At 39.8% G+C, this 24,531-nt stretch overlaps 3 protein-coding genes across 3 annotated transcripts in view; 1 reads left to right on the forward strand and 2 right to left on the reverse strand.

Annotated features, from left to right (window-relative positions):
- The window catches only part of LOC115749546 (snurportin-1), a 29,228-nt gene extending 19,766 nt beyond the window's left edge, over window positions 1–9,462 (forward strand). The window contains exon 6 of the mRNA XM_030686409.2: window positions 9,390–9,462. Within this exon, the coding sequence (XP_030542269.1) occupies window positions 9,390–9,434 (45 nt within the window). The 3' untranslated portion in view covers window positions 9,435–9,462. The remainder of the gene's footprint in view (window positions 1–9,389) is intronic.
- A 2,619-nt stretch (window positions 9,463–12,081) lies between these two features.
- Window positions 12,082–17,306, reverse strand: LOC115749543 (GTPase LSG1-2-like). Its single transcript, XM_048282485.1, is given in 7 exon segments — window positions 12,082–13,568; window positions 13,659–13,765; window positions 14,064–14,120; window positions 14,907–15,000; window positions 15,797–15,883; window positions 15,964–16,065; window positions 16,917–17,306. Coding segments are annotated over 7 exon segments (1,791 nt in total). The 5' UTR covers window positions 17,135–17,306; the 3' UTR covers window positions 12,082–12,442.
- A 1,183-nt stretch (window positions 17,307–18,489) lies between these two features.
- LOC115749541 (probable inactive purple acid phosphatase 27) lies at window positions 18,490–23,683 on the reverse strand. The gene is made up of 12 exons (XM_030686403.2): window positions 23,419–23,683; window positions 22,548–22,639; window positions 22,258–22,324; window positions 22,026–22,148; window positions 21,760–21,852; window positions 21,330–21,459; window positions 20,940–21,021; window positions 20,719–20,851; window positions 20,072–20,277; window positions 19,877–20,002; window positions 19,079–19,388; window positions 18,490–18,948 (listed from the first exon to the last, which is right to left on the reverse strand). The coding sequence occupies exons 1-12, from the start codon at window positions 23,608–23,610 to the stop codon at window positions 18,643–18,645; spliced, it is 1,860 nt and encodes a 619-aa protein (XP_030542263.1). The 5' UTR covers window positions 23,611–23,683; the 3' UTR covers window positions 18,490–18,642.
- Between the last annotated feature and the right edge of the window lie 848 nt (window positions 23,684–24,531).

Consider the following 24,531-nt stretch of genomic DNA (forward strand, 5'->3'; position numbering starts at 1 on the left):
GCCTTAGACAAGAACCAACAGACAGCAATCGCGGGACCGGTGGAGGGCGGCCGACAATAGGAACGTGAGAGAGAAGTAGAGCGCATGCGAAAGAGAGAGAGGGATCGATAAGAAGAATTATTATTATTTCTGTTTTTGCTCCAAAACTAAAAAAGTAAAACATTTTTATTTCTCATATCTATTTCAAACCTAAAAATGAAATTTCATTACCAATGTGGACCTATTTCCGAGAACGGAAAAATAAAAAAATAAAGAAATAAAATAGTTATTGCGTGAGCCTTAGTGCTAACGAAATAAAGATTTTATCGATAAAATTAGTAACTTTAATCGTAGATCGAGTCAAAGAAAGAAATCCATTTTGTTCCATTGCAGATTGTCGTTACTTGCCGACACGCCACGAAAACCATGGGCTGAATCGCGCACACGGCAAAACAAGTTATTTTCTGGGTCCTCCGATCTTGTTCGAGAAACATTCATCCCCATGACTTCTCGTACCATGAGACGTCTTCTTTAATGTAACTCATAAAGAATCCGGAGAAGTTCCTCATCGAAGAATCATGTCAATCTTAATAATCAGCTGCTCCTGAAGGGAGCTAAAAGTTTACTTGGATTGAATTATTACGAGGCCAAAGTGGTTGGTTGATGACCATCACATACACATGCCAGTACATCCCTGTAATCCCTAGAGATAGTAAATGAATCATAGACCTTCCCGTCTTTGCTCTTCTTGTGCTCGAACAGAAGGGACGAGTGGTTGAATGTGGCGAGTTTGGCAAATCCGGAGTCATCGTCTCTATACAACATCTAAATTAGCGGCGATTTGCTGAAGTATGATAATTCACTCCCTCCACGTCCTACGACGAAGTGGATCGTCCCATTCATGGTGACCGAATAATGAGACTTTTCTGTGTTCACACATTGATTCTACCTCATCCAATTAAAGCCTTCCGCTCAGTGGAACATGAGTCGCCTACCCAATTTTAGTTGGAGCCTATAGCCATAGCTTTGCAAGCAAGGACTAATTGACTGTTATAACAAGTATCAATCGCGGTACATAAGGACATGACAAATGATGGGACTAGCATTGTCACTTCTAGTTTTGAATACTCAAGTTAGCCTCGGCTACAAATGGTATGGCTTGTCACAAGAGAAAACAATGCCTCTCTTTTGCTCAATGAACAACTAATTAGCCTTCAAAATCGCAACGTGTTGGTTTCACCTGGTAAATCCGGCACGTTCTTTTATAGTTATGGACATGACCGTAGAATGCTACGTCGACTGATGTTATACTCCGGCACTTCGATCAAGCATACTTTGTGAGTGACATACTTTGCTGGCGAGGATATTCTCTTTGTGACTGCACTGCGGAGTTCAAGTTCTGTTGGTCGAACTCCAAGCTCATTGAGAGTGGAGCTTGTAATCCACCCTCACAGAACCACAAATACAGATTTAGCCTGGTGCCCATATACAACTGTGATGAAAATGGCCTACATGTGGCACATACAGGAGCTGTAAATTACATAAAGGATGGGCTTCTGTTCTATAACAAGTAAGCTCTTTTATCCTGGAATTTAAAATGGCCTCTAAGGGCATACATATTCAACGGATCTGAGGTCTTTCATCATCAATTTTTTTGGTATATCTGGTTGGGGTGTTATGTTTTATCTTTAAGTTTAATCTCTGTGGAGAGTAACAGGAACTAAATCCAGTAAAATCGGCAAAGCATTGCATCTTCTAGATCGCAGATTCAAAGGATGTGGATTATGGCATACGTGATACGTCATGATCATGCTATGGAATGCATCTAGGAGCGTCCGTTCAGCTTCAGTCTAGATTAGGGATCTGCACAAAGTATGATATGATTGGCCTCGAATTGAAGTTTTGATAGACTTCTTCGTAATAATGTCAAGTAAACAGACTATCAATTTTGAGATTGAAAGAAGTATTCGATTGACGATTTGAACAAAATTTGACAGAGGGACATGTTGAAGTCTTTCAGATGGCAATATCCTTAAAAGGAAGGGATGGTTGTGTACATCCAATCACTCCTCGTTCAGTAGGAACACAAGAAGAATTTTTATTTTATTTTGTTTTTTATTTTCATGAATCGGAAACATCTCTTTTGGTTTATATTTACCGAGTTTATCCTTGTTTTTGATAGGTAATGATTTGATTTCTTCAATCTACCAATCTAGTAGTGTAAGGGGGCAGGTGAGTGTAAGGTTATGCTTCTGGGCGCAGCATATGCTTGTTGTTCTTGTTGTTTGATAGGGTTCAACTTGGTTTTCGTAATCTTTTCGTGGTTTCTTATGTAGTACGAGTGTTCCCTTTATGCCAAAGTTGTTCTCACTATTATTTGCATTCCTTTGGAACCTTGTCTGTAGGTAAGCACACTGTCAAACTGGCAACACACTCCTGGCATTGGTCTGGAAGTGTTAAATTGTGCCTCGAGTTTGAGTTATTTAGGAACTCGATCCGGTTGAAGGATATAGATCAATTCATTATACCGACTCTTGAAGGAAACAAGATCGCAAAAGATTGTGTCCTTCGTTTTAATCTATGGGTGGATTGCTTTTCTGGTAGTGGCGTTCTTCGTAATTATTTAGTGTTTGGCCAAGACTTGGACCCATAATGTGGACGTATCTTTGGCTGTTAATGGGCACAAGATATGATCAAGAAGGACTCTCGTTTGTATATTCCTGCACAATTTCATAAGGATTTTCTTGTCCTTTTGTTCTGTCGAAAAAAGGGGGGTTTACTTAGGAGAGGAATAAAAGAGTGCGGGTCTTAATCAGTGATTCGGTGAGCCGCCGTAGAAAGAAAGAAAAAGGAGCAATGCCTAACGTTCTTGAAATTCGGCCGTATGAGAAAAACTTTTTCTTTGGTCTTCAACATCGATTGATGTGAGTTTTATTATCCAATTGAGTTATTTTATCTATAAATAATTTGAGTTTGGGTATAATCTAAGTGCGGAAAACACGAGAGTATTAAGCGATTGTAACTCCGATTTTCCGATTATAGTAGATTGTTTTTGTTGGCTTTCCCCGTGAATGTAGGTGTCGATATTCGGACTGAACCACGTAATCTCCGGTGTCATTTATCGTTCATCGTTATTTTTTTGGACTTTTCGCATTGACTTAATTTGCAAAATCCTGGTTAGTTTCCGCGTTATATTAGAACAATTTGTATCAGAGCTTGGATTAGATATTTCTATATTGTGATTTGGTGCTTTTGCTTGTCTGATTTTTATCTGGATATCTTGTGACTACAATTATGTATGGAGTGAAAGCTGAAATTGAGAAATTTAACTGGAGGAACAACTTTGGGTTATAGAGCCTCAAGATGGACGTGTTATTGACAACTCAAGGTTTAGCAGAAGCATTAAAGGGCAAGGTTGGGTTGCCCGAAACTATAATAGAAGCTGAAAATGATGGGTTAATGAGGAAAATTAGGAGTTTAATTTTGTTGAATCTATCGGATGAAGTGTTAATAGAGGTAGGTAAAGAGAAGGATACCGCATCATTACGGACAAAACTTCAGGCTTTTTATGTGACGAAAGGTTTGAGCAATCGCTTATATATGTTGAAGAGAATGTTTCAATTTAGATATACTGAAAATACGTCTATCGGAACCACTTAGATGAATTTAATAAACTCATGATAGATTTGAAAAACGTCAATAAGACACTTGATGATGAAGAGAAGGGCATGATGTTGTTGGCTTATTTACCAGAGTTATGTAAGCACTTTACTGATTCACTGTTACGGGGCATACTACAATTACATTGAAAGAGGTAAAGTCCGCCTTATTTTCTAAAGAGTGGTAGAGAAAGTTGCGAGATGATAGTTTAACGCAGGATGTAGCGCATGGACTAATGATTCGAGATAGATACAAGAATGAGGGTCCAGTAGCAGCAGAGATAAAATAGGTCTAAATCAAGGAATAAAAAGTACAAGGGATACGTGAAGTGCTTTGAGTGTCACGAGAAGGGGCACATCGGGAGAGATTGTCCTAAGTTGAGCAACAGATATGATAAGCAGAAAGCCACAAGCGGTGTGACGAACATTCCCGAGGAGAGCACCAGTAATATAGAGGTTGTCTTGTGTGAGACTACAAGTTCATCGGGAGACGAATGGGTGCTAGATTTGTGGTGTTCTTATCATATGACGCCTCATAGGAACCGATTTACTACTTACTAGACTGCAGATGGTGGTAGAGTTATGTTGGTGAATAACGCAGCCTACAAGGTTGTGGGGATAAGAACAGCTCGGATTCATATGCATGATGGTGTAGTGCGCACATTGATAGACGTGAGGAGCTCAAGAAGAACCTTATTTCTCTGGGGATACACGATGATATCGGGTGTAAGTACATCGCTGAAGGTGAAGTGCTGAAGATCTCTCGAGGTGCCATAACAGTGATGAAAGGGAAAAAAATTAGTTCTCTCTATCATCTATTAGGAGAGACCGTGACGGGAGTTGCTGTAGATTCATCAAGTAAGTCAGATTCTGATTTAACTCATTTATGGCATATGCTTTTAGGGTACATGAGTGAGGCAGATATAACGATGTTGAGTGATAGAGGGTTATTAAAAGGTCAAAAAACAAGTAAGTTAGACTTATATGAGCACTTTATCTTTGGGAAGCAGCATAGGATTAAGTTTACTACAAGTATTCATTCAACCAAGCAACCGATGGAATATATTTATTCAAATGTCTAGGGTCGTCTCCGTTTCCTTCGAAAGGAGTGCCCGTTATATGCTAACATTTATCGACGACTATTCCAGGAAGGTATAGGTATACTTTCTAAAGCTCAAATATGATGCGTTTGATCGGTTCAAGAAATTTGAGGCATTAATTGAGAAGTAGTTAGATAAACGGATCAAATACCCGAGAACCGATAGCGACATGGAGTTCTGTGGTAAAGATTTTATTGAGTTCTGCGAGAGAGAAGGGATTGTGAGACATCGCACGGTACCTAGGACATTACAGCAGAATGGCGTGGCAAAACGGAAAAACAGAACTTTACTTAAGCCAGCTCGGAGCATGCTTTCGCATGTTGGAATAGGCAAGGAATTTTGAGCCGAAGTAGTGAACATGACATGTTACTCGATTAATCAATCTCCATCGTCCGTTATCGAGTGGAAGATTTCAAAAGAAGTATGGTTGGGGAAACCTGTTGATTATTCCGATTACAAGTATTCGGATGTCTTGCGTATGCTCATGCAAGTGATGGTAAGCTTGAGTTGAGGTGAAAGAAGTATATATTTCTAGGCTATGCACATGGGATGAAAGGCTACCGGCTGTGGTGCACCGATTCCAGATTACCCGATTTTCTAATCGGTAGAGATGTGATCTTCGACGAAACTTTAATGCTTCGATAGAGGAGTTACGAGACACTTCCAACAAAACAGACAGATCATAGTGTCAATAGTGAGGTGGAGCTTCAAGTGAAAACTCCAAAGATCTCGGAGGTAATAGAGGTTGAGACTGCAGATGAGGCCGTAGTTCCTGAAGTTGGTGATAATGAACAACCAGCACAGCTTCAGCGTAGTATAGCCGCTGACAGAGAGAGAAGGCAAATTAAATCGCTGATACATTATGCTTATACATATATTGCTTATGCTTTGATCGTAGGTGACGAAGTGAAGACAGATGAGCTTTTGTCTTACTTTGAGGTGATGCCTAATTCTGAGTCATTGCGGTGACTAGGTGCTATGAGTGAAGAGATGGAATCATTCCATTGAAATCAGACATGAGAGCTAATTAAAGTATCTAAGAGCCAAAAAATTATTAGAAGTAAATGGGTCTACAAATAGAAAAAAGGCATCCTTGATGTCGAGGCAATGAGGTATAAGGCAACACTTGTTGCGAAAGTGAATATCCAGCGATAGGACATTTACTACAATGATGTGTTTTCTCCTATGGTAAGACATATTTCTATTCATGTTTTACTTGCCTTAGTTGCCGCGTAGGATTTCGAGTTGGAGCAGCTAGATGTGAAAATGATGTTTTTTTACGGTGAGTTGGACGAGCAGATTTACATGAGACAGCCAAAAAGATTTGCCATTCCGGGTAAGGAAAACCATATTTGCTTGTTAAAGAAATCTTTATATAGGTTGAAACAGTTTCGTTAACAGTGGTATAAGCGTTTTTATACTTTCGTGGCTAGTCAAGACTATTAAAAGAGTCGGATGGATAGTTGTGTTTATTTTAAGAGATTGGAGGATGGGTTTTCGATATATCTACCGTTATATGTTAATGATATGTTGATAGCAACTAAGAATATGTCTCGATATTGATGTGTCAAGAGGCGGTTGAGTATTGTATTTGAGATGAAAGATTTAGGGGCTGCAAAGAAAATTTTGGTACGGAGATTTTGCGTGATAGAACTGCAGGAGTATTACGTCTGTCTAAAAAAAAAAATATTTAGAAGATTATTGCACGTTTTAATATGCAGTTAGCGAAGTCTGTGAGTACACCATTAGCGAATCACTTTAAACTTTCAGTTAAGTTGTCACCGCAAACCGAGGAGGAGGAGAAACACATGTTCTGCGTTCCTTATTCTAGTATTGTGGTTTGTATCACGTATGCTATGGTATGCACTAGGCCCGATATTTCATAAGTTGTTAGTATAGTTAGTCGTTATATAAAACGTCCTGGTAAAACTCATTGAGAAGCTGTGAAATGGATCCTTACATATTTGAAGGGGACATCATACGTTGGTATAGTATACCGGAGGGGTAGTAATGGTAGAGAAACCACTGGTTTTGTAGATTCCGATTATACGGGTGACTTGGATGAGTACGGGTCTTTAGCATGATACATGTTTACGCTTACAGGTGGTGCGATTAGTTGGAAGATGCCTTTATAGGACCACGTTGCTTTGTCATCGATCGAGCGGGAATACATGGCACCGACCTTTATAACAAATGAGGTGATATGGTTAAGATGTTTTCTTTTGGACTTTGGGTTAGATCAGAAAAATGCTGATATACACCGTGATAACCAAGGTGCGATTTATCCGGCATAAAATCCGGTTTATCACAAACGAATGAAGCATATCGACATCGTGTACCACTGCATTCGAGATGTCTTGATGCGGGTTAAGGTTGTTGTGAAAAAAATAGCGATATCGGAGGATCCAACAGTCATGATGACTAAGCTTATTCCTTTGGCGAAACTCAAGCTCTGTTTGAGCACAATTGGCGTTTGTAGAGAGTGATCGCCTTTCGAGGCGATGGTAAAGCAGCATAGATGATGAGCATTATTGACTTGGCTTCAAACATCGAGTCAAGGTAGAGAATTGTTAAATTGTGTCTCAAGTTTGAGTCATTTAGAAACTCGATCCGATCGAAGGATATAGATCAATTCATTATACCGAATCTTGAAGGAAACAATATTGTGTCCTTCGTTTTAATCTATGGGTGGATTGCTTTTCTGGTGGTGGCATTCTTCGTAATTATTTAGTGTTTGACCAAGGCTTTGACTCCGTAATGTGGACGTATCTTTAGTTGTTAATGGGCACAAGATATGACCAATAAGGACTCTCATTTTTATATTCCTGCACAATATCAGAAGGACTTTCTTTTCCTTTTGTTCTGACAAAAAAAGGGGGTTTGCTCAGGAGAGGAATAAAAGAGTGCGGGTCTTAATCAATGAATCGGTGAGCCACCGCAGAAAGAAAGAAAAAGGAGCAACGCCCAACATTCTTGATTTTCGGCCGTATGAGAAAAACTTTTTCTTTGGGCTTCAACACCGATTGATTTGTACGTGAGTTTTATTATTTAATTGAGTTATTTTATCTGTAAACATTTTGAATTTGGGTATAATCTAGGTGCGGGAAACACGAGAGTATTGAGCGATTGTAACTCCGATTTTTCGATTATAGTGGATTGTTCTTGTTGGCTATTCCCGTGAATATAGGTACCGATATTCGGACCGAACCACGTAATCTCTGGTGTCCTTTATCGTTCGTCGTTATTTTTCTGGGTTTTTCGTATTGACTTAATTTGTAAAATATTGGTTAGTTTCCACGTTGTATTACAACAGGAAGGATGAGAAGTGTAACCAGTTTGTCATTAACACAGACAGTAAGGAAATGTCCCAATATTGCAACAGGCTGTCACAAGCGCATGCAACCACAGAGGGCAACATAACAATTCTTTAGAATGAAAACGAGCTTATGCTTTCAAGAAACTTTCTTGTTTCTTGTCCCTCTATAATCAAGTGGTTTTAAAGCTACATGATGATTCGAAATTGATTATATCAGAAGGTCCTCCTATGGTATTTGGATGCTTGGATAACGACCTTGTCCAAAAGGTTCAGTTTGCTTACAGTCCACCAAATTTATCTTTCCTAGTGTCTTTGTCCCATGCATGCATGCATGCATGCTTACTTACATACATACGTACATACATACATGTACATATATCTAGCTGTTCTATTATTGAGTCCAATGCATCATGTTGTTCGTTCGTTTTGGAACAAGGAAAATCTTTCATCGAAATTCGTTCTTCAATTTTTATTAAGAAGGTTCTGTGGTTCAATTCTCGAGGAGATATCTGATGAAGAACAGATCACCAAAAGAAGGTGTGGAAATGGGTTTGAAATAGATGGATTGAAAGTGGACTTGAGATCAACAAATATCTAAGTTAAGTTACGATAGTCCTAAGAAAGCAGTACATGGCTAAGAAATAAACATGGCTGCTAGAATTGAATGTGCGAGAAAATTAAAGGGTGACAAAAGTTAAACTGCAGAGGAAATTGAGTGTTTTTGGATGTTTCGTTGATCTCTGTTTCCTTTCTTTTTTCTGGATATTTGTATCTCCTTTCTCCTTGTAACTGTTCAATCATTTATCTTTGTGTTTTCAAATCTTTGATCTTAACGCCTTCAATAACTATCCCTTTCTACCCATGTTCTTTATCGCTTTTGTCCGTCAAAACTTGATCTTCAACTGCCACAATGACATTGAATTTGAATCTGTTTGAATAACCTCCCATGATCTGTTCGTGCCTATTACTTTCATTTTTTGCTTGTAATTTCCCATTGACGTGGCTAACTTAGCTATTTCATGGCTTTTTTTATGCCCGTAACCCTCCATCGTTGGCCTTCTGCGATTTTTGAGAAGTTCCCGAATCATGACCCTTACCGAATGTTAGACTTAATGACCTTGCTGTCCACTTCCTGAATATCGGGTTCTTGCAACTTTCGGCATACTACGGCCAATTTAACGAATTTCGGAAAGTCATTCGTCGCTCATGATTTACCGACTTCATGACATATTGACGATGACCGCCATTCGGTACTTGTTATCATTTTGGTGTTATCACATACCTATCGCTTTACATTAAGCTTTAAATTGAACTTCTGTTTTCGTCCACTTCGAGTCAGGCCTACGCACAGAATATCTCTTGAAGTTTTGCTATTGGTGATGGAGGATTAAGTTTTGCAGATGGGAGACTCGATGTTTAGCTGAGCTATATATAAATATACATATTAGTAACTTAAAAGGATATTTATTCAAAGGTATTGTTATTATAAATGCCTTTCCATTGAGTTATAGTGAAATCTGCTAATTATAGAGGACCGCTCCGGTAGTTCTCCTGCTAAGCATACAAATTGTGTTTGCTTATGGTTAAAGCCAAAAAGAATGGCATTGAAAATATGTTTCGAGATTTCAAGTTGCTAATTATGCGATACAAACTTCTCGCTTCTGCTGATGCTTGTGTACAAGATGGAGTTTTGGAGCACAGATTGGGTGTGGCATAATTGTGCCGTTCTACTGCTTTTTTGAAGTGGTATTTTGGTTCATAAGGTTGTGGATCTGGATAGGGTTTTGTGCAATATCATTGGCGTTTCTTTTTTCCTTCTTCAAGCATTATGCTGTCTCTTTTTTGGTAAGAAACATTGTTGACGTCGGTTTGTCTTGTTATCAATTCCCTGTGAAGCACAGGTATTTTGTGCTCAGTGGGTGTTGTTCATTTTCTCTCTTCTTTTGAAGGTTGCATTGAAAATACGCGGTCCGGCATTCACATCTAAAGATAGATGATTTGCTATCTGCAATCAGCTCACCGAATGAACGAGAGAAATGACATCATGATGTCGAAATGATAGACTAAGGATGCATTTGTTTCGGAGAAATTCTACTATTTAGAAAGCATTTTTTTATAAATGATCATTGTATCGAATACAATGATGAATTAATGAAAATGTTTAGGCGTGAATTGTTATTGATATTGATATTATTTTTCATTAATGTTTCAAAATGATACAAATCATTATTTTTAGGAAGATGTGATCTAAGTCATCGAATTTCCGTGAAACAAATCCACTCTTGGCGTGAACTAGAGTGACGGGAAATTGCTGTCCTAAATGTGTCCTTTATGGTGGGACTACGCTGAGCTTCTCTTGAAAGACTGCGGTAATCAGCATGTGCTGTTCGAGGTTCTCCACGGTAAATTGAATGGCGATTAGCAGTTTCTGACACAAGATGGACCAAAAAGCCAGGATACCTCTCTGGTGGATTTTAGCGGGCTTGAGCACTCTTTGTTTTTTTGGTATGGGTCATTACGGCATTGCAAATTGGCCTAAAAAAAAAAAGAGAAATGATTCCCCGATAGTACTGTCGGGAACGGTACAATCTCAATGGTAGATCCACATCATCACGTATTTTGTATAAATCACTTATTTAATTGAGAGACCGTGTGATCGGAAATAACCGATAGCGGCTTCAAAAAATTTGTTGCCATCGTGCAATATTCGCTTTTAATATGCATGTTTGGATCAGATTAGACCAAATAAAAAGACCACTTATTCTGCCGGTTAACAAGTAATTTTCTAAGTCTGTCAGTAACACCTTCGGTTACAATATGCAGTAAAATAATTTTTACCCGAGTGCAGAAACTTTTCTCTTGAACTGAACTATATGCTATGGCCAACGGTCTAGATCATATATTTCATCCTTTGTCTGGCCTGTGATTTGTAAAATTGCCCTCGGACGAGCATGTAATGTCGGCTTAGTCCGATGTGCTCCTCTTTGTGCCCTTCCCTAATTGTTCTTCTTTTTGGCCATGCAATTCACCATCCTTTTGTCACCATCCGGAAATTTTCAAGTTCGAAGGACCATGAATCATCCATAAACGGAAATCTCTCTCTTGAGTTTTCTAGAATATTTTTAGATGAACAATATAGTAAATGTAACATCTACTAAAAGGTTCCTTGTAATCTGATTGGTCGATAGGGAGGTGCACTCTCATTAGTAGATAGAGAGGTGAGATCACCAACATTAGATCAATGATTGATCAACGGTTATAATTGATCAAGTTTTTGTATATATAGGGGTCTAGAACTCGTCTTTTTATCGAATAGAATACAAAGCTTCTCGTTTTAGAGTTTCTCTCTTTACTTTACCAGTTATAGTCATGCCTCGTCTTCTTGAGATTAGGTTCAGAGAGGCGACCTTAGTGCCTCAGCTAAATGAGCTCTGTCACTTCAAAATATATAAAGCATAATAGCTTCTTATTTACTAGAATTCGTCGGTCCCGTTTATTGTATTTTGACTAATATACAAAGAATAATAAAATACTATTGCATCAACGAAATAGCCAACTTGACCCAAAATAATAATTTTATACTATTAAAACTCATTAAAAATGTTACCTTTCTCTCTTCTCAAAAAGGAAAAGGTCGTTCCATATTCCTTGTGGCGAGCAGATTCAACTCAATCTAACTAGTGATGGTGAAGCTTATATGTAGTGACTTGAAATTAACACAATTTGGTACCGTCAGATATGCATGTTCGGTACCCAAAACCACATTTGACTTCGTGGAATTTGTTCACTTTGGCAATCGGACTCACACGCGCGTCTTGAGCAACTCAAACCCCGAGCTCGACCAGAAAACAACAACCAAGGCGACTCTAGGAATCCGCCTAGTCAAAGCCCAACCTACACCTCACTCGCACCGCCTACATGGCAGTAAACACACCACAGAAATCTCAGGATGAGAAAGTTCGTTGGTGATATGCATCCCAACCAGGCAATGGGAGTCGGATATACCAAGTAGGATGGATAGAAAATGTTCTGATTGAGTGCCGTTTCTACAAAACTGAAAGCTGTATAAAAAGTTTCACCAAACCAGAGGCACACCCTACAAAATATAAGATGATGAGTTACACTATCAGGGCTCCCATGTTTCAATGATGCCTCGTCTGCATTCCTCCAAACAAACAGATAGCTGGCCATGCCTAATGCCATAAGACTAGAGCAGCTGATGAAATCCTACTCTCTCTTCACCGTAACCTCCGGCTCACAACCTAGCAGCTGATGAAAACAGCGCATGCTGATGTAATATGCAGGGCTGCCCAATGATGCAAAGATAAATAGGAGCATACGATGCGCCCTCAAAGACGTGGAGTTCATCTGGATTTCCGACAAGACATCTATCCAGCCATTGCAGGACCTGCATAAGCTCGCTTCTGAAATACTCTTATGACTGGCATTCCATCTCCATCGTCGTTCCTAACTCTCCAAGAACGGTCTTTCTTCCTTTGGGGCTTTCTATGGTGCTTGTGAGACACATTTGGCTTCTTCACGGTTACCTTCTTGGAAGATAGCCCATCAGCCACGTCGAATGAACTCAAATCATCATGTACATGATCAAGTACAGGGCCATTTTCGCTTTCGTCCTCATTATCTGGAGGATTTTCAATGTCAGATGATTCTCATTCAGCCGCTTCACTCAAACTGGGTTCTGCAGCATCTCCGTCATAACACTCTTCGTCGCCCATCCCAGGGGGCATTTCGTAGTGAGGTAGCTTCCCATCAATGTAGTCTTTCAAGATTTGGCGTGCAGCTCGGGTTTCATCTGGCAAACCACTAGAGGCAACATACCCTCGTGAGGCACAGTAAGCTCTCAGGAATTCTGAAGCCAGGGGAGGCCTGTCCTGTGGTTCGTACGGCTTAGGTTTTGGCAGACTTATGTTATACACATTCTCGATGACACGTCTTGGGACTCGATTGGCCACTACTTGCACCGCGTCTCTATGTTCGGTCATCCGATCAATGGGCAAGACCCCACAGGCAATCATCTCTTGTCTTGAGCTAGAAAAAGATGGGAACACTAATCCAGGGCAATCACATAGAGTGAGCTCATCAGATATAATCAAAGTCTGGAAATGCTTGGTCTTCCCAGGAGTAGAGGTGACCCCTGTCCGCCTCTGACCAACCAAAGCATTAATTGTTGAACTCTTCCCCACATTAGGATATCCAACGAAACCAACAACAACAGGTCCACCGGCAGCAGAGTGACCATTTGAGGGACCTGTACTGCTAGACCCTGATTCCCTTCGCAACTTGGCAATCTCTTCAGCCTCAAACTGTAAACGCATCAAAATTTCTTCCCTACCGTATAACTTTGTACTAGGGTCATCCTTCTCTTCTTGACTATTATTTTGCTTTTTCCAAGGGTCAGCTAGCTTTTTCCCTTCCAGTTCTGCAGAAGCAGCTTTGGCAGACCAGAATACAAACAAAATCTCATGAAGCTGGAAAAACTTTGCCCACTTCTCCCTGCAGAAATACACAGGCAATGAAATCTTTAAAGAAGGTGAACATAGGAAATATTTTCCAGCTGCATCAAATAGGTGACAAAGTGTGAACCTCACAGAAAATGGCAAGAAATCTGCCTTGTTGACAAGAAGCAATGTCCTTTTGTACTTGTCAGTTTCTTGAGCATAGGCGTAAATGAGAGCAAAATCCGTGTTATGCTAAGCAGTAGCAATGACTGCTCCACCATTTCACGAGTAAGCATAGTTTTCCAGCATGTCCTCTCAATACAAATAAGTAACCGTTGCAACCAGCGGCAACACATAAGTATAGCCCATCAACAATACACTACACAAATATGAAACATTCCCTCTTTAACTAAAATATGCATCTTCTAATATGCAATTTTTATTATTCAGAAAAGAAATTTTAAAAACTTGCTAAAATAATCATAAGCACATGAGACTTGAAAATAAAAGCAACAGAGAGCTCTGAGTATCAGAATGAAAGCAAACCTACCTCAAGATCAGCACATCGGTAGAACAATGGATCTCGAGCATCTACAACCATTACAAGCTCAAAAGAAAATCGATATCAGCATCGTTCACAGGTATAAGTATGGTGGCAACTCATGATGAACCTAGAATGGAGAGGAAGGAAAAGAGATGTACTCAAGGAAAAGCACATTCCACAAAAGTATGGAATTAGTAGTCTTCATCCAAACATAACCGTCACCAGAAAACTAGAACTTAATATAGAGCATAGAGACTTGAGAATAAGATTATTATTGCCCCCAGTTCAACAGTGCTTTCTCCACCAAACAAAATGCTAAATCATTCACTAACGTAACCACAAGGACTACATAAGATTCTTGAAAGATGTCAAGGTAAGCCACCATTTCTTGATTAAACTGATATCATAAATTAACTAAAATATTCTCATCTCAGAAAAAAAAAAAAAAACTCACATGAGCCAAAACCTACTTGGACTGTAGATTTTCTGGGAGTGGCATGATCTTTAAATATGTAGGAAAGAAGACAACTGATTTGAGTCTATCCTTGTTATTTCTTATGTGCACAAGCGGCCATTATCTAGACTCCATTCTTACATGGGGATAGGGGAAAAAAAAATGAGTTAGAGGTCATTCATTGAACTTCATTACGTTGATTCATAATCGTACGAAGTGTACATACTTTCAAGTTCTAGTCAGAGCATGCCTCGGACAAAGCCATATAATCGTCATCAAGCGCCTCAAGCTCTAACTAAAAGAGTCGTACAATCCTTTCACCTTCTAAAACAAAGACAGATGCGAAAAGAAAAAAGTGAAAATGCCCATCTCACATTATCTAAAGACAGGCTCACCAAATCACTGCGTTCAACCACATGCCAAAGTTGTCTCCAGATATCAAGGTTCTTCTCGAATGGGGTAAGAACAAGCTTTTCATTCTCCTCAAGCCTGAAACATTTTCAGTTAAAAGAAACATCACTTAATATGCATACCCAGCAATTAATCATAATTGAGGAAGAATAAAGGGGGTTGAATCCAAGAAAACAAAGGTGCGTACATAATGAGTTGGATGAAAACAATCCCCAGCTCCAAATGCAGACGATAATCGTCATAACTATATTCTCCCTTGGACAATGAACTTAAGCAGGAAATATTTGTCATACCAGGATATATGCAAAAGTTAAGTACTTCAAAAGCAACCCAAAGATTTGGCACACTGAATCTCAGACATGGTTGGTTCGATACTACCTGCTCTACGAATATCAAAAACCAATATCTGAAGAAAACCTACGACCAGATTCTGCTGGAGACTTGTCTGACAACAGCGACCAACACTAAGCCTTCTCCCACAAAGCAGGATGTCTAAAACTTAACCAAAGTTACAACGCAACTTGGGAAAGAAAAAGGCACACCCCATTCTACCGATGTGTTCCAACAGAAATTCGAGATTTGAATTTTCAGTTCCATTGGAGGCACCAATCCAACTTATATACATCATTTTCATACACAAGGAAGGAGACCAGCATATTCATTTCGAAATCGACTCATAATTTTACGTCCCCCTTGAACCTGAAGTTGTGAGTACTCACGCTACTGTCATCCCATAGGAGGAACTCTTTTTTATTTTCTTGAAAGGCATTTAGATGATGCTATCACTTGAATGCAAAAGTTTTGTAAAACATACAAAGAAGTAATCACCCTATGCTCCAAGAGACACAAACAAGACAACAAGATGAAAATTTACCTCACAAGGTTTCTACGCCAAACTAAGAAAGCTTGTCTTTCATTGGCATCAAGCTCTTCTACGGACATCAAAGGGCCCCATGGTGGTCTATAGGAGAAAAAGACATTCTGTATTAATCATCTAACACAAAGTCCTACTATTATATTGACGTGACAGAAAATACACACCTTCGTGGAACGCGGAGGCTACTAGCATGTAGAGCTTCCTCTTTCTTCTGTTCTTCTCTCCTCTTTTCAGGAGTCATACCAGAGGTGCTAGAACCAGAGTCCCTATCAAATAAAACTCGCAAAACGTTAGCGTCAATAGAACATGTGATTCGTCAATTACTACCCAAGAGCATAAGCAATGGTCTCAAAGTTTTGCATATCTTGTGGCAACCAAGAGGAAGGAAATGAACAAATTCGCCTAGACCTTAGTCAGATGTGATCTCAATCTCAAAGAGAACTGGAAGTTCACACTAACAGTACTACCCAGAAATCAAAACGAATTCAGCAGGTTAAGTGGTTTGATAATTACCATTGACATACAGATACCTCAATATTTCGATGCTTCTATTCACCAGAAGGGGTTTTTTCCTAAAGTAACTTGTGATCGAAATCCGTAAACTACATACACAAAATGAAAATTCTGCCTATCAGATAAGACTCCATCCTGCATACAGTCAACCACCAAGACAACTACACTATATCCCCACCACATATGTAATAGTGTTTTGACTGTGGATCACACATGTGATTGCTAAAACTTGCTAGGTCAGGTGACCACAGTTCCGCTTCCCGTTCAGATGTTCCAAGTCCCATGATGCACACCCGCCCAGCAAGCAAGTCAGGAAAACGCTCAATAGAGCAGCATCAATTAGCAAAAGAACACGTTTCGCAGGCCAAGCTCAAGCCAAACTTCACGAGTCACTCCGCATCCCTCTCAAGCTCGATCAGACGGGATAAACGTCGATGGAGACATATTCACAATAAACACCTAAACAACCTACTGCTAAACCGAAAGAAAAAAAAAAAGTAACAAACAGCTCTAATACGATGTAAAAGCACTCATTCAAGAGCTCAAGCAAGCGGAGGAAATGAAAGCCGGGTAGGTTAACTCAAGCCGAGAGTCGGGGGCGTACAATCTGATAGGCAGGTCGGGGCGGGAGCGATCGGCGGCGAGGAGGAGCTCGGCCTCCTCGCCCTGATCGATGACGGCGTCGATGTTGCTGACGTCGGTGACCGACTCGAGGACCTTCTTGTTCCTGTAGGACCGGCCCTTCTCCTTGGACTGCTGGATCATCTGGTTGTGGTGCTTCACCAGAGCCCGACCCAGCCCCGTCTTCTCGTTCTTCCCCATCTAGGCAAAACCACGAGCCCTAGCTTCTCCGGGAACCGCCGCCCAAACGGAATCGGTGAGTGCGAATGAGTCGAGCTCGAGTCGCGGGACGAAGAGCCGCTTGTGGCGGTGGGCGCGGATGGAGAAGGAAGGCGACGACGGTGTCTGCGGGCTACGATTGTAATGGTGGCGGGCAATTTGAAATCGTTGTTCCCTGGGCGGATTTTTTTTTTTTTGCCTAATTTGTCTGTTGTACTGAAAAATTTTTAGGAATAAGTGATCTAAAATTTGTACAAATACGGTAAGTCTTAAAATTTATCGAAAAGTATAATTAAGTTCTAAAACTTATAAAAAGTACAATGTCTCAAAACTTGTTCTTGATCGCACTTTTTGAAAGTTTTAAGATTTATACCATATTTTCATGACAAGTTTTAGGACTTAAATGCACTTTTTGAAAATTTTAGAATTCGATTGCACTTTATTGACAAGTTTTAGGAGTTAATTGAACTTTCGAAAGTTTTTAGATTCAATTGAACTTTCGTGGTAAATTTTAAGATTTTTAGTACATTTATCCAAAATTAATGTTTCAACTCAAACTTCTGCATTAAATTCTTTAAGTCAATCATATCTTATATCCGTCTAATAATATTTCAACTCAAACTTCCGCATTAAATTATTTAAGTCAATCATTAAATTTTTTTAAAAATTTTGTTAATTTTTGAGAAAACAAATAAAAGAAAAGTCTAATAAAAAAAGAAAAAAAAATCAAATAAGTAAAAAGACGAAAGTGCCCTTAAAATCAGGTCCTTTTTAGTCAATTTTGTCGTGCCAATGTTTGAAAAAAATGAAGATACCTCAAGGCTCTTATTTGAAACATGATTCACTTAGAATCCTTATTTGAGAAAAAGGAGAAGATTTCGAGCCCCTTTTTTGAAATTTTTTCTAAAAGCTAGAGGAGGGATTTGAATTTATTCTCCGAGAGAATTTTACACAAGAATAATCAATGATTATGCTGACTAATCGTTCAAGCAACAATTTTGTCAATTTTGTCGTGCCAATGATTTTACTTTCTTTATACCGTAAAGACTTGTATAAAAAACATGTCGTAAGGAAATGAAAACCTGAATTTGTTCAACACCGTTACGAATGAGAATAAAAGGTTGTCTCCAAGACTCCAACCTCGCGTGCAGCGCTTTCAGATGAAGCTGGAAAAAGCAGATAACAAACTTCAGAGCGGCGGACTCCTTTACCCACTCACCAAAGTCTCTTCTCCTTCCTCTCTCTCTCTCTCTCTCTCTGTGTCTACACAGAGAGACGTGTATAAAGCCCTTCCATGGCGATTGGTTGAACTCTGGGTTCTCCAATCTTGTGCAGGAAAAAATTCATGCCAATGACTTCTCGCAAAATGACACGTTTCCTTTTAATGTAACTCATAAAAAACTCCGAGATGCTCCTCATCCAAGAATCATCTCAATCTTAATAATCAGCTGCTCCTGAAGGGAGCTAAAAAGTTTTCTTGGATTGGATTACTACGAGGCCAAAGTGGTTGATTCACAACCATCATGTACACATGCCAGGACATCCCTGTAATCCCTAGAGATAGTAAATGAATCATAGACCTTCCCGTCTCTGCTCTTCTTGTACTCGAACAGAAGGGACGAGTGGTTGAATGCGGTGAGCTTGGCAAATCCGTAGTCGCAGTCTCTATGCAGGCTCCAAATTGGCTGCAATTCGCTGAAGTATGATAACTCGCTCCCTCCACCACCGACGACGACATGGATCGTCCCATTCACGGTGCCCGAATAATGAAACTTTTCTGTGTTCACACATTGATTCTGCATCATCCAATCGACAAATTGACTGTCATCATAAGTATCAATGGCATACACACCGCGAAAACAATGCCTCTCTTACGCTCAATGAACAATTAATTAGCCTCCAAAATCTCAACGTTCTTGGTTTCACCTGGTAAATTGGGCATGTTCTTTCGTAGTTATGGACATGACCGTAGAATGCTATGTCGACTTTGTACTTCTGCCACAGCTTCTGCAAGCTATCCCTTCCCATAGGCTCCTCGAAAGAGCCCATCAAACTGTAGTAATCCACAGAAGAATAGCCAAGAACACGATGCACGGCAAATATCAGCCAAGGTTGCTTTTGTCTGTCCGCTGTTGCAAAACAGTTCTCAATGAACCTATATTGTTCAGAACCCTCCCTCCAGTCGTGTTCACTGTTGGCTATGCAGAAGTGGAACATGCCATAATCCGTTGAATACCTGCACATATGTGGGGAGGGGCTAAGTTTGTGTTATGCCATTACTTGTACTTCCGCTCCATGAAATGATGCAAACCTCAAATGCTAGAAATTTTCGACCAAAAAAAAAAAAATTGCTAGAAATTGGTTATGAAGAGTCAGAGTGTGGAGAAGATAGGAGAGAAACATGTCATGCGAATACACATAGTGCATGGACGATTATTTGTCAACATATCCAAGATTTGTAATGACCTTACCTTCAATGAGAGTGAAAGACTTCGCTAAGCTGTCTTTCAGATTTGTCTCTTTCAACCATTGCAGGAACAGATATGAAGAGGTATTTCGCTGATTCTTTCATGTGGATTTGTTCTGATGGTGGGAATTCTACATGTCTTCCTACAAATTTAATTGATTCCTAGACAATTCTTGGCTCTTTTAAATTAGTTCTGTCCTCTTAATGAATACACTGCATGTGTTTCCTCCTAAATTACAGTAGCACCAACCACTTACCAAAATTTCGCTATATTATCTGCAGGGACATAGAACATGGTCTGTGCTAGGACGCCGCATTCACCGCCTGAATCATTGGTGTCGTAAAATGATCCCGTGCCTGGAGTGTCACGCTCATGATTCCCACTGCATCCAAACTCCAGCATTATATATGGGTTAGGAAGTAGTTTGCTAATCCACACATCAAATGTGTACCTTGCAATCATGTAAGGGACAGTCGATGCAATGGGCTCGATCATAGATGTGAACTGATCCCACTGTGAAATATATCCATTTGCATATGTTATATCACCTATATGAAACACTATATCTATGTTGGCCAAATCCTTGATGAGTTGATCTGTCGTGTTTAACGAGCCTGGCTGATAGCTATTGTACTCGTTTGACCCGTCACGCTCTGCCTGCAATCCATCCACATGGAGTTCCAAAATAGAAAAGGGAAAAAAGGAAGAGCGTTCAGCCAGGTTAAGATAAGTAGATGATGCGAAAACGCACAAACTGAACCAGATTGGGCAGATTGTATAGAGTGCTGGCACCGCAAATGAACAGAAAGCAAACCTAAAATGTGAAAAGCATAATGCATCTCTGAAACTTGCTTATGCTGGACTAGATGTGGCATGCGATTTTCTTGTCGAATATTGTTCGATCAAACTATGAGATTTTATGCTATATGAAGAAAGAGAGACACTTCATCTTACATGACAACCATATCGAAAACTTTGTCTGACACTCTTTCCCAAAAACGAAGTCGAACTTCAGCATGAAGTGAATCTTGAAGCTATTTAATAATCAAGAAAAGACAAATGTGTGACTCTGTCCTTCCTGAGTTATGCTGCTTTTACCTTTCCCATGTCACCAAATATTACGACCTGCTGCAACGAGTCTTGTCCCGGATATGGAGGTGATTTGAAGGAGTACACCTTGCTCCAAACGTATGAATTGTTGGCTAATCTGTGGCCAAGCCTATATGTGTACCTGGAGCATCAAATCAAGGAAAACATATATGGTAAACCTGCTTATGTGGCAAAACTTATGACATGCATGTATTAGTCCAGAGCAATACCTTGCATTAGGCCACAGATTCTTTAGGAAACTTGTATGTATGAAACCTGGATCTCGCCACCCTACCGTTCGTGCAGGTGGACCTGCAAACAACAAGATTTCTTGAGGACCATGATGTGTTAGTTTAAGATTGGACATGAAGGTCCTATAGTTTGGGATTTATATTCAGCCATTGCCATGCACCATTTGCCTTGGTACCAGCAGGTTTAGACTTAAAGATTGTAGACTCGCAGCAAGGGCATATATTTGGAAACAACTGTTTAAGCGCTTCATAGCAAAATGATTATTAAATGTCATGGTGACAATGATGCCATATGAATTTGAAAGTAGTAATCCTGAACCACAATTAGTTGTCAAAGAGTATACTACTTAGCATACAAAAAGATCATACCACACATGCTATTTTGTTGAATTGTCAATGTTCCAGCTGGCGCTCTAGTCTGGGTTTCTTCCTCAAGACACCACTCAACAAAAGGAATCGCTTCATGGATGTTATAGCCACTGGTCCAGGTAACTGTCATCTGTGCCTCACATCGGAGCAAGTTATATCACCATTCTCTTTGTTTGGCATATAGAATAGACAGTTACTTCTGTACTATTGAACTATTTTACCATCTAGATAAGCATCTCAGACCAGAGAACATATTGTCAACAAAATTATCACAACCATTATAACTGAGAGAAATGAAAAGGCTTAATAACCAGGAATGCTAACACGAAATTCTGAATCATTGGTGCACTTTAATTTGGACAAGCATATGGAAAGATTTTAGCTTGCAACCTGAAGAGAAAAATGAAAACAATGCACTGAGAGAACTTACTTCATCCCAAGACTTCCCTTGAGAAAGACGTGGATAAAGGGGTGCCTTTGGATTTGCATAGTTAATGAAATTCGAAACTGCCACAAGTTTCGGCTGCAAGAATTATGCACGATTGATCAAAGCCCAAGTTTCCACGTAACTAGTGCAAGGCTCCAAATAATAAGTGCTCCTAAAATATATTAGATCCTTCTTTTGGCCCGATGCAATGCCATTACAATCTGGACAAGATCAAGCATCAAAGAAACTGAGAAGCAGGTAGAAAGTACATTTGACAGCCCGCCTGAGAAGAGTGCAAATGAGAAGTCTGATCTCTGATTTATCAGTTGGAACTCCAAAGAAGCATTCCCCGTCTTTGTATAGTCAGAGCTGGACTCATTGGCAAACTTATACTGAAGTGGGCGCAAAAACAGCACAAATAAGCACAACCAAGGTCAAAATTGGTTGACAATATTTCAGTTATGAAAAATATGGAATTTGCAGGGGTGGATCGATCTTTACCTTGATGGGAGCTGAGCATATAAAAGGTGCTCGCTGCCTTGGATCATTAGGTGGACAGGTAGAGGAGCTGTAACATTAGAGCAGATTCTTATTGGCCAAGCAATAAATAGTGGAAGGACGCGACCAGTGACAACTTGCGATATTCATCTATATACAGTTTCGCAATTTTCTCATCAAGCTAGATTGATATTTGATTGAATAAATTAGATTTCTGGAGACTTCCACGAGGCATACGGCTAGAGATAATGTAGGTATACAGAATATGAATGGAGTAGGAGGCTGGAGGCTACTTGAAGTTGGCAGGAGAAAAAACCGCAACCCAGTCGTCTTCGGCAGGTCTGGGGCTTTGAAAGTCCACGACAACCCACTCAGTATCTTCCCCCTACACACATGCGTGCATGTGGATACAAACATCATGATGTAAGGTTTTGCTCAATATATTTATCGGATATTAAAGCATGACCAAGCAAGTGAACAAGGAGTGTGACTGGTATCAGTGTCATATCAGATGAATCTTCTTTATCCAATCTAGCCCCACCTTATACACTGGTCGTTGGGCATCAGATTAATCTGACAAGTCAAGACTTTGCCTGGACTAGTCATCAGCCTATCGAATGTGGTTGATGTTTTATTACAATGAATTATCAGCAACAGTCAATTTTTAAAGAAATGACGCAGCTTTGAATCGATGATCTTGAGTTATCGAAACGAACTACAATTTATCCCTTCTTCTGATCCGAATTCTGCACCCTCTCTGTACCAAAGAACCAGTGATTATAACTATTGACAAATTACTCTTTTGGGTAACTTTGCTACAACCCAAACCATTATATTCCATATTGACCTACAGAATTACTGCCAATGCGGACTTAAAGCGCGTTTTGTGAAGCAAATCCCAAAAGTTCCCTCGAAGTCTGGATACCATTAACGAATCTACCATTCGCTACTCATGTAATTAAGAAAGCCCAAGAACCCAAGTCTTTCTTGCTTAGCTGTGAGCGGACCCCAACTTGACCCGCTTGCAGTTTGGATATTATTAGCTACAAACGAAGAACTTGAAACACAGAGGAGAGAAGTCAAAAGCAGGGAAGAAGAAGATGAAACTAAGCACAATGAAACATGTACCGGGAGAGAAAGAAGGGAACAAAGAAAACCAAGTACCTTGAGCCCAAGAACAAGAGGGTGAGCACTGATGGAAGCATTCTCATGAAGCGCATAAACAGCGTTGTGGATCGCTATCTTGGAGAGCGGCTGCTCTCCAGCCACAGCGCTCGCGATTCGAACGCCGACCACGAGTAAGACCGCCACCAGCGACAACATGGAGTCAACGGTCAGCAGCGGTGATCGACCCATCTCTGCATCGCATGAAGCAGCAGGATGACGAGAATTGTCTGATGAAATTTGTCCAATGTTAAGTCGTCTTAAGGATTCTCCGGGTGGAAATTGCCGGCCATGGCCGACCCTGTTTTCCCTGACGAGCCCGCAGTAACTTTGACGCAAATGACAAATTACCGTTGTCCTTCCCCTTGGGTTTAAGAAATGTAACGGGGGCACGTGAGTCCCACGACAAGCCATATTGATCCAAAATTCAATCCAAACTTTTCTACCAAACTTTTCTATGTATATCAGTTGAATCCACTTTTCTACCAAACTTTTCTATGTATATCAGTTGAATCCTAAACCTTGCTGACCATTCTCCGCGACAAGACCTACATTGACATAATTTTTAATAATATTATAATATTTTTCAAATTTTTATTTATTTATTTTTTCTTTTTACTTTTTCTCCGCAAGCCTCCTTCACCAGGGCCGTGCGCATTTCATTTCGCATTCAAAAATTGCGGAATCTTACACCACTCTTAGACTAACATAGAGTCAACAAATCCAATATTTTCTTGTCCTTCCCGTGATTGTTAATCCCTGATTGCCAATCCATTCTATCAGGTAAGACTGAAGTTGTTTGATGATGACCGAAGCCATTACAAGTACAATGGCACAAGGCACGCATTCATCCCAACAAAAAGGAAGAAAAAAAAAATCCAAAACTCTTCAAGCTTCTACAGGGACTTACAGACTTATAGTGACCTCCTAATTGTTCCTTCAAATACACCCTGTCACGATCAATTGGCTTAGCAAACCATAATCTTAATTATGGACTAGTACATCATTTTTCTGAAAGTTTGATATGAAAAACAGCAAAGAAATGCTACATGCCACCTTCTCCAGAAGTCGTACTTGATTTATCTTTGGATATGATGTCTTTGTGAATAATAT

Source organism: Rhodamnia argentea, chromosome 7 (assembly GCF_020921035.1).
Source record: "Rhodamnia argentea isolate NSW1041297 chromosome 7, ASM2092103v1, whole genome shotgun sequence".
In the NCBI taxonomy this organism is placed as follows: domain Eukaryota; kingdom Viridiplantae; phylum Streptophyta; class Magnoliopsida; order Myrtales; family Myrtaceae; genus Rhodamnia; species Rhodamnia argentea.